Source organism: Poecilia reticulata, unplaced genomic scaffold, assembly GCF_000633615.1.
Source record: "Poecilia reticulata strain Guanapo unplaced genomic scaffold, Guppy_female_1.0+MT scaffold_524, whole genome shotgun sequence".
Lineage (NCBI taxonomy): Eukaryota > Metazoa > Chordata > Actinopteri > Cyprinodontiformes > Poeciliidae > Poecilia > Poecilia reticulata.
In genome coordinates this window covers 2,448-12,356 of record NW_007615282.1, presented here as the reverse complement: position 1 = coordinate 12,356, position 9,909 = coordinate 2,448, and the positions used below count along the sequence as shown (strand labels likewise).

Sequence of the window (9,909 nt, the reverse complement as noted above, 5' to 3'; positions counted from 1 at the left end):
TATATGTAATATAGGTGGCTACAGAGTATCTTTGTTTACATTTTTGGTTGGTGGTGTGCCTCGGGATTTTTTCAATTAAAACAATGTACCTTGGCTCGAAAAAGGTTGAAAAACACTGGTTTAGAGCCATAAAATACGTTTAAGTTGTGGATATTTGTCATAAAAGGCAAATAATTTGAATTATTTATGTATTTTTGTTTATTTCAGAGTTCCAGACAGTTGGCATCTCGGTTTCATGAGCAGTTTGCGGTACGGGATGACCTGATGGGTCTGGCCATCGGGACTCATGGGGCCAACATTCAGCAGGCGCGAAAAGTCCCCGGAGTCACTAACATCGACCTGGACGAAGAAACGTGCACCTTCCACATATACGGGGAGGTAGGCAGGCTGCTCCAGATCAACTGCCACACCAACGAGGTACTACGTGATGAAGAAGAGGGTAACGACCTTTTAATTGGTCTGCTTTTCCCAGGACCAGGATGCAGTCCGAATAGCTAGGAGCTACCTGGAGTTTTCCGAAGATATCATCAAAGTTCCCCGAAACTTAGTCGGTGAGCATAACGAGATCATGCGCTCTGACCCTTTAGTTCATATTTGCTTTCTCTCGCCACTGACCGGATTCGGGCCCCCTGCAGGAAAAGTGATCGGAAAGAATGGCAAGCTGATCCAGGAAGTGGTGGATAAGTCCGGTGTGGTGAGGGTTCGAATCGAGCCGGAGAACGACAAGAAGCCCTCGGCAGCGGCTGCGGCAGCAGCGGATGAGGTCAGTGGTGTCGGGATGAAAACGCCTCAGTTTCTGGATTTTCTTCACATCTCTTCCACTTCAAACCATGTTTGATGTTCTTCTTCAGGGAATGGTGCCATTTGTGTTTGTGGGGACCAAGGAAAGTATTTCCAATGCAACGGTGCTCCTGGACTATCACCTCAATTACCTTAAGGTGAGTATTGCATCCCAAAGGCAGATTAATAGTGTTGTTTATTTGTGCACTGATAAATCTGCAACAATTTCCTTAATTTTGGGAGATTGATGATACTTAGAAGTAAAACCAATCCAATCCTCCGATTTTATATTGTCTCCATAAAGATCTGAAAATCAGCCACTGCAGTATTTTACGAGGAATGACTGACAGAATCAATATTTAACAACTTTTCAGATAGAAAAATTGGTATCAGCCAAAATCAGAATTGGTAGGTCAGGCTTTTTAAACGGACTGTCCACGCAGCCCTAAAAAGCCTTAAAGTGTCCAGTTCTTGTACATATAATTAAGGCCTTTAAAATGTCTCAAATTAATTAAAAATAAATAAATCAAAGTTGCCCTTAAATGCGTTTATTCCAGGTCTTAAACTTTGTTGAGGCTGGACTATTTCAGCTAGTATGTAGGGACGTTTTGTGACTAAATGCTGTTGAGGCTACTTTAAGTTTATTAGCTGCTAATAAACTGTTGCTGTCTAACTAGCTAGCTTTTTTTCTGTGTATCGTGAGAGTGCAAATGTATAACAGATGACATTTTTCATAAAAATTTTATTTTCCGTTTACATAGGACTTAAATGTCATTCATGCTGGTCTTAAAAAGTCTTACATTTCTTTTAAAAGTTGAAATGAAACCAAATTCAAAAGGAAATCGCAGAAATTGTGATAAAGATTGGTGATCGACCAAAAATCTGCAATCGATGCACCCCTAGTTTTTTTTTTTTTTCTTACTGGACGTACACCAGCTCACAATCTGGTCACGACTGTCATCTCTCTGGGAATGTAATTTCCTGTTTCTGTGTCTGCAGGAGGTGGACCAGCTGCGCTTGGAGCGCCTTCAGATTGACGAGCAGCTGCGACAGATAGGGGGCGGGGGCGGAGGGGGAGGGACAGGCCCCCGAAACCCCAAAGACAAATCCTATGTGTTCGATAACGGGATGGGGATGGGCAGAGGAGCAGGAGGTGGGAAGCCCTACTTGGGAGGAAGAGGCGGACGGGGCCGGAGAGGGGGCGGGGCGGCGTTTACCTCAGGTGTGCTCACCGTAACTCTTCCTGTTTCCTCATAAACAAGGAAGTTTGCGGTAAACGTCCTTGTTTACCATAAACTCTTTCGACTCCACAGGCACCAACTCAGAGGCGTCCAACGCTTCGGAGACGGAGTCAGACCACCGAGAGGAGCTGAGCGACTGGTCCCTGGCACCCACCGAGGAGCTGATGACGGGGGGCGGGTCGCTGCCCAGGCGGACAGACGGCAGGAAACGAGCCGGAGGGGGGGCCCTGAGGGGCCGCGGGGGCAGAGGGAGAGGAGGGGGAGGGTATAAAGGTGATTATTGTTATTCTGCTAGCAAGAGGTTAGCAACCTGAAATGAATACAAATCTTTGTTTGTTGGGCTGACACGATTAATCGGATTAATTGTGATTAATCGATTATTTCGTCTACTGATTAATTAATTGATTAATCTTTAACTTTAGTATGCAGATTTTTAAAAGGGCCATTTGCTACAAAAAACATTTTCAAATATAAACACCTGTCTGTAAATATACTCAAAACTCAAGTGGCATTTTTTTATATTCTCCCAGTTCAAGTTGACTACATGAATGTATGTTACTGCATTAGGCAATGCAATGTTTTCTCCTATCTGAATAAGGATTTTAATGGTTTATTTGCGTCGTTTACTGTATTTTTAATATTGCATTAAAAAAGGCTCAACTAATTAAATGAAAAATCTAAAGAATGTGACCACTTTTTTTTTGTAACTGATAACCATCATCTAGATTGTCTTCGGAATAAAGGCGGTTTTCACTTTAGGTTTATTATAAATGTCTCTTTCTTTTGACTAAAAGGTATTTGTTTTTGTGTTGCCTAGGTGATGACATGCAGTGGGGCGAGCCAAGACCTCGTCATGTAAGGGACCCAAAACCTCGAGGCCAGGAAGACAGTCTGCAGGTGAACTTTTACTAATATGAGCAACAGAAATTATTTTCATCTCTGGATTTCAGCAACTCAAACCAAGGGTGTCCAAAGTGTGGCCCATGGGCCGTTTGTGGCTCACGGGCGTAGGGACAGGTGATGTCCTGTCCCATTGGCCATTGAATTGGCCAAATGAAGACAATTTAATTTGGCTCCCATCTGGGGGATGAAGAAGGACAAACAAGACGCTCCGCCGCTGGTGAACGGAGTGTGGTTGATTTTAGTTTCATTTTAGTTTCATTTGGCCTCAAAAAAACTGAATCTCGTCTTTGTCAAAGATTTTGTACGTCTTAGTTACACCAACTATCATTTTCCTCTCAATTATGTTGTTTAGTATTTATTGGCCTGTCACAGGAAATAAATAAAGCATGATGTCAAAGCACAAAGCATAGAATTAGACTGAATAGATCCACCCTCACGGATCAGGCACACTGTCACAGAAAGAATTTTGTTCAATATCTGTACTGATATAGGTGTTGATATCAGATCGGTGCATCTCTAGTTACAGTCATGAGGGATGAATATGTTTACAAAAGCCTGGGAGTGTAGGAGCGGATGTAATGCTCTGTTTTGCCCTGCAGATCCGTGTGGATGGGAACAACGAGCGCAGCGTGCAGCACTCATCGGGCGGCCGAGGAGGAGGAGGAGGAGGAGGAGGACCTTCTTCATCCCAGAGCGGCATTGCCGTCGGGGGGGACGGCCAGTCCCGCCATCACCATCAGAGACCCCTGAGAGACCGGGTGATGAAGAAGGACAAACAGGACGCTCCGGCGCTGGTGAACGGAGTGTCGTAGACGCACCCACGGAGGACCTTCTCACACACACACACACACACACACACACACACACACGCTCACACACAGGCAACTTCTCATACACCATCTTATAGTCTCTGGCGTATTTTTTAAATTTTATTTTTTGGTCTTTTTCTCGTCTTTGTCGCACACAAGAGGACACACATTTCCATCGGCATGGAAACGTTTAGCGAAGTCTTGATCCGTTCCCGCCTGCTGTTGTCTCCTGTTCTTCTCTGGACTGTTTCGGGACAAGAGGAGAAGAAGAAGAAGGTTTTGACGAAAGCTCCTCTGTGACAGAAGGGTTAGCTGAGGGGGGAAAAAAAGCGCTCCCATTTCACTCCGTCAACACCACAAATATGTATTTTTTGGGGAGTTTTTTTTTTTTCTCCTTCAGTCCCATTCGTGCTTACTCGCATGAGAAAACGGGAACGACGGCGGCGGCAGAAATCTTTGGAAACAATTTCACCCATTTGGCAAAAGTTTCAACGTTTTTAACTCTTAGAGATGATCGTGGACTTCGCTGTGTCCAAACAATTCCCCTTCTCCCCCCCCCCTGGTACAGATGCACATTTTGCTTCTCTAAAGCTCCCAAAATTCAACATATTCAAAGTCACCCAAAACCAACTTTCTACAACGTACCTGTTCGGAAAAAAAAAAAAAAAAAAAAGTCGCAAATCTGAGATTTTTTTTTGTCCCTGTGGGAAGATGTTTGGTTGTGGGGAAAAATGTTTGCAGATGGCACTTTACTTTTATTTTCTACCTTTTTATCCACACTGAAATACAAACAGGTATGCACTCCTAAAAGCGACGCTCTACATCACGCTGTTATTTGAAAAGGCCTGTGTTTGGTTTTGATGCCTAAATATTGTAAGCTGTCGAACCCCGTTTCTTCTGAAGCATACAGACTTAAACCTGAGGCCAGCTGGTGTGAAATATCTGTTTTATTTTGTTTTTTTTAAAAAGCAAATTAAAACTCAGCAGCAACTTCCTAAAGTCTAGGTTTGTACTACGTCGATGTCAACTGTCATTTTGTAAAAAAAAAAATAAATAAACGCTCCACCTCTCTTGTGAACAGATTGATGATACGGTGAGAGAAAGGGGAAAAAGAAACCACTGACTCATGGCTCCAGCCTGTAAAATAGAAGATTGATGCTCGTATACGGATTCATCGCAGCACGCCTGCACTGGGTTTAGACGATACTGCACTGATTCACAGGGTGGTACTAAAGAGCTGTCAGGTGAAGACTCCTAACCTGCATTTTACTTTGGTTTCTGGCTCTATTTACATTAAAACAGTCCTTTTAAGTGGAGGGAAGATGAAATGGCTCAAACAGGACAGTTCTCCTGTTTAATTTATTCATTCGTCAAGCCTTTTCATTTATTAAACATATTTGTCTAACTGTAGATGAAATATCAGTTGTTTTTAGTTGAAGTTTTTACTCCCTCCCCACGTTCTGCTTGTCCAACATATTTGTGATCTATCCCTTTCCTGTTTGCCTTTTTTTCTTCAAAATCACATTTTGGCTGTTTCTTGCAAACGAAGACCAAAACGAGACATTTTCCTACGGCTACAATAGTCAGTGAAGCGGTCATTATGTGCCTGTGGTTTTTTTCATAAACTGTGTGAGCTTCTCGTTTTTCAGTCACCTTGAGGCTCCTTTATGTTTGTGCCTTGGGTTTATGTTCCTCCTCCTCTGTAAATTTAGCAAATTTTAAAGGAAACAGTCATCAGCGTACAGATGTACAAAGGAGATTCTGTGATTCTTCATGGGAGAAATGGCTGTTTTTAAAGTTAAAGTCCCTGAGGTTTTTTTTTTTTTTGTACAATTTACATAATGGAGGTCAAAACAATATGATGGGTGTGAACTGTAATCATGACGCGTTTTAACGTTGTATTCATCGATTTCTGTGGATTTTCTTGCATGGAAGAGAGCAGTTTGATTTAGCTGGGGGAGAAAGCCTTAAAAGTTGATTTACTGTCACTTTTTTCTATTATTCAAACCGACCCCGATAAAGGACATGGGCTAATGTAGAGAGGTGTTATGATTTAGGAAACAAAATGACTAAGATTAGGTTTATCAACGAATCCGTAGACTTTATTTAACACAAATATTTCAGAAGCTATCAAGTCTTTTTCATAATTCTCACTAGCTGCGTTTCCATTAAAAATGTGCACAGAACTTTGTCGCAAAAAAACAAAAAGCATTTGAAATTGTGAATAASCTTGTTCACGCAATGAGTCATGATACGCGCCGTTATCCTCAAATGCTTCCTGTCGTTTTCTTCTTCTTGGTTTCTACCAGTGGTAACATCTGGTTGTTGGTCATTTGACTCGTGTGTGATGCAAAAACAAACCCATTTCCATTGCAGTTTTGCGACAGAACTCTTTTGATACAATAAAAAAATATATATTTTACCGAAAAACAAGTGTTTTTTTTTTTTTACTGCCGTTTAAGTGAATTTATTTTTGAAATGCGCCATTTTGTAATCAATGGAAACGCAGCTATTGAACAATATATTATAATTCATCAAGATTTGCATAATTGTAGGGATGGTTTTAAAAAATAGTCAAATTTAGACGATTAGCTTCACTATTAGCTGGACGTGACGAAACCTTCATATTAATGCTAGACATCTAAAGTTTCTTGTGGCCTGCTTCATAAATCCTACTAAAAGCAAAACCTTTGACACAACTCTTGAGAAGAAGCAAACCTTTCTAAAGGAAAGTCTGAATTACTTTAATCTGCGACTGACTGACAGCTCAGTGCGTAGGGGGGAAACCTTGAGTCTAATTTTGTGACACGTGCCTTTGATTATGGCTAGCATCACAACCTAGATGAATAAATCAGGGATGGAGGATAATTCAGTGTCTCAAGATGGTAAAAAAAAAAACTTACTTGACTTGAGCTCTCGAAGCTTTGGCTGAAGTCTGAAGGCAAAGAAGTAAAAGTTCATGAGTGTGGTGGTGTCGGCGCATAAGGACGGTGGCTGCTGTAAGCGCTGGACCTCTAGGTGTTGCATCTGTAGCGTCAGACTGAAGCCTGACAGCTCATCTGTGAAATTCTGTGCAGGCCTCGAGTGGCCGCTCGGCCCTCACATGCACCCTTTTTAAAGTTTTGTTTCTGGGTGTGAAGCGGTAAGTGAACCGGCTCCTAAAGCCGCTTTAACACCTGATATATGAACCGAAGAGGTGGCTGTGGTTAGGCCAGGTTCATTTTTTTATTTTTTTTTTTATACCTTCATTGCATGAACATCTTTCTTCTGGACTTTAAAGACATTCAGTAGACTTTGACATATTTTTTTTTTAAATAGGTGTTTGGCTTGAGTATCCAGTCATGAGCTGAAAGCGTACACCTTAGAGTCAGTGACATGTAGAACTTTATATAACATTTTAGAAAGTGGTGACATGAGTAATAAATGATGAAACAAGTTGTTTTAGAAGTCTTTTTTTTTTACCCCCTTTTCAATTATGTTTGTTAATTTCTCCATCACTAATATGTTAAGACTTTGCTTTCACTTGTTTACACTGCAGCCGTGTTGCATTTAGTTTCTCTGGTAAGGATTCAAACCAGCTCATCAACCAATGGTTCCRGTGAAAGTAACCTATGTATTGTCAGTAGAGCATCTGCGGTTTTAAGACAAAAAAAAACAAAACAAGAAGGGAGGGTGGCATACTGTATATAATGATGTCATTATTTGTTTAGGAAAAGATTTGTACAATTGTTTAAAATGCTCTCTTATGCTATTTTTTTCTTGTTTTTGTTTAATATCGGGCTAAATGCTTGAGCTCCAGAATAAACTCAATGCTGTGCAGTAAAGTAGGATTTGGTTGAAATATGGTTGATATGAACAGCTTTGCAGAGGGAGTTGGTTTTCATCTGACTTTATGAAAATCTACCCAAAACTGAATAAAATACTGAACCCACTCAGGGAATTTGACCTAATGATTGATGGAAACTGTATGACGATGACAGTATTAAAGCAAATGTCAAGATTTCATGAACACTTTAGATTGTCTGTTGCCCCCAAATCTGCGACTGTTGTAGTKATGAGTAAAATAAACATTTCTGGGCCATTTTATACACAAGTTGGCGATTTTTGTGGGTTCTGATTGGTTGGTCCCCTTGTCATTTCATACCTTTAGAGTTTTGATTGTCTTCTGCATAAGTTTTTTTTTTTTTTTTTTTTTWTTCGGGGAGATTTGTGTGCCAAATGGCATTTTATACCAGCTAAACCTTCAGCTTGTACTCACTTTGACAAAAGAAATTTTAAGAAACTCTCCATTATCTTCTCGAAGTCTACTCTAAGGAAATGTAGAGGAATCACCCCAAGAAATATCGACCACCCAGATGTAAGGTGTTTTTATTTTTATCACTATAGTTCATAAAAATGTCAATAATAAACAAAATCAGACAATGCAATGATTTTAATACTTGGGTACAGAATGTTAGAAGTGACAAAATGGCATCACCGGGGTATGAAATAATATGGCTTGGCGATGGGGCTGATCTGGATTTCATGACTCCCTTCGATGTTTTATGGTCTGCAGGAGCTTTTCTCATTCTAGATTTAGAAAGAAAGGACAGTTTGGGCTCATGACTCGAACAGTCATGAGCTGAAAGAGTTGTTCATGAACAGTCATGAACAACTCTGAAATTAGAAGGGAAAAAAAGAAGCTACATGCTAGCATGTTCTAGCTAAGGTGTTGCTAATTTCAGAGCAGCTACAACAAAGACGGTTAGCTGAGCTTAAACTCTTGAAACTAATTTTGAATTGCTTCAAAGTGTAAAAACATGCTGGTAAACATCACATTGTTAGCTTTGTTGTTTATTCTGAGCTATAACAGAACATAAAGAGTGATAGTAGAGGTTTATTTTAACTGAAGAGACGGTGTGTGTGATTGTTAGCCATATCTGCAGTCTACACTAGCATCTCCCTAGCGCTAATATAAAGGGTTTCAGCCTTGAAGAAAACACTTGTGGCTAACCTGAAGCGWGTATTATGTCCTACGGTATGTCGACATGCATAACGTCGTATGGTGGATTCTCCCTTTAATTCCTAGCTAAAAGTGAACCCTGAGACTTTCTTGCTCTCTACGTGTACAGATGAAATAATAGCCAACCTATTTTTGTCATTTACAAATACCCTAGGTATTTTTTCAACAACAAAAACTGTTATTTACCATTTTAGTGCTGCCAGGCAGACTTATCTCCCACAGGATAGATGGTACACGCTGATCTAGTTGGGTTTTTTTTTTTTTTGGAAAGTGTTATAAATGTTTCAGAGACCTTCATTTTAAGCGCTGTTGATTGGAGGAAACTCCCTTCACCTCTGGTTGTGCGTTGTTGTTTTATGGAGCCTCCGGGTTCAGGTGGGATGTGTTTTGTTTGTTTGTTGTTGTTTTTTTACCTGCAGGAGAGTGAATTAGTTCTGTGGGGAAGAAAAGCTGAAACATATTTCAGTGTTTGGGTTGAATTATTAGGGAGATCACTAACCAAGYGTACTGCTGAACAAGACCAATGTATGTAAATAACTAAAACACTAAAGTGAAAGAAGACTGTTGCATGCTGACCCGGTTGAGGTCACTGAGGAGATGTTGCTTTGAAAGCATTTTAACCAACTGGTGGTGACGTAGTTAACTAGTAACCTGGCATTTAAGCAGCTCACCTGAGATCAGTAGAGCTCATTTCATGGCATGAAGCTCATCTCAGTGGGTGAACTATCAAGAACTTCGACTTATGCTGAGATGCATGGACAGAATTGGTTGTGGCCAATCAACCGTTTGAGATCCCAAAATGGTARTGGGCTGCTAAGTGATGCCATTTAAGACATAACCATGCAGCGTTTTCTACATGGGAACCCATGAATATGAATTCTAATACAACTGTTTAAACCATGATGAAGGTTTTTTTTAAGGAGCAATCCTTCTGAAACTTGCAAATCACTGTAAACCCACTTGTGTCTCACCTAGAAATGTCTTTGTAAGCTAGTGAAAGTGAACGTTGGGTCTAGAAGCCTGCCTTCAACATTTAGACCTTTTCGACAGAATTGGGGAATAAAAGTAGAAATACATCTGATTGGAAGTATGTACTTTACAGATTAGTGGAGAGTCTATGTCTGTGGCTATAGGGTGTAGGAGTGCATGTGATTGTCACATTGAGTGCTGTCCT

General features: G+C 40.6%; 1 protein-coding gene across 1 annotated transcript; it reads left to right on the top strand.

Moving 5' to 3' along the window:
• Nucleotides 1-211: 211 nt before the first annotated feature.
• LOC103461055 (fragile X mental retardation protein 1-like) lies at nt 212-4,811 on the top strand. The gene is made up of 8 exons (XM_008403375.2): nt 212-378; nt 473-551; nt 636-763; nt 852-938; nt 1,780-2,002; nt 2,094-2,294; nt 2,839-2,918; nt 3,524-4,811. The coding sequence occupies exons 1-8, from the start codon at nt 265-267 to the stop codon at nt 3,734-3,736; spliced, it is 1,125 nt and encodes a 374-aa protein (XP_008401597.2). The 5' UTR covers nt 212-264; the 3' UTR covers nt 3,737-4,811.
• The last annotated feature ends 5,098 nt before the right edge of the window (nt 4,812-9,909 follow it).

Excerpts from the sequence above, each read along its gene's own strand:
- LOC103461055 (XM_008403375.2), top strand. The coding sequence starts at position 265 with ATGGGTCTGGCCATCGGGACTCATGGGGCCAACATTCAGCAGGCGCGA. Across the intron at positions 764-851 it reads CTGCGGCAGCAGCGGATGAG|GGAATGGTGCCATTTGTGTT; the intron begins GTCAGTGGTGTC and ends GTTCTTCTTCAG. Across the intron at positions 939-1,779 it reads ATCACCTCAATTACCTTAAG|GAGGTGGACCAGCTGCGCTT; the intron begins GTGAGTATTGCA and ends CTGTGTCTGCAG.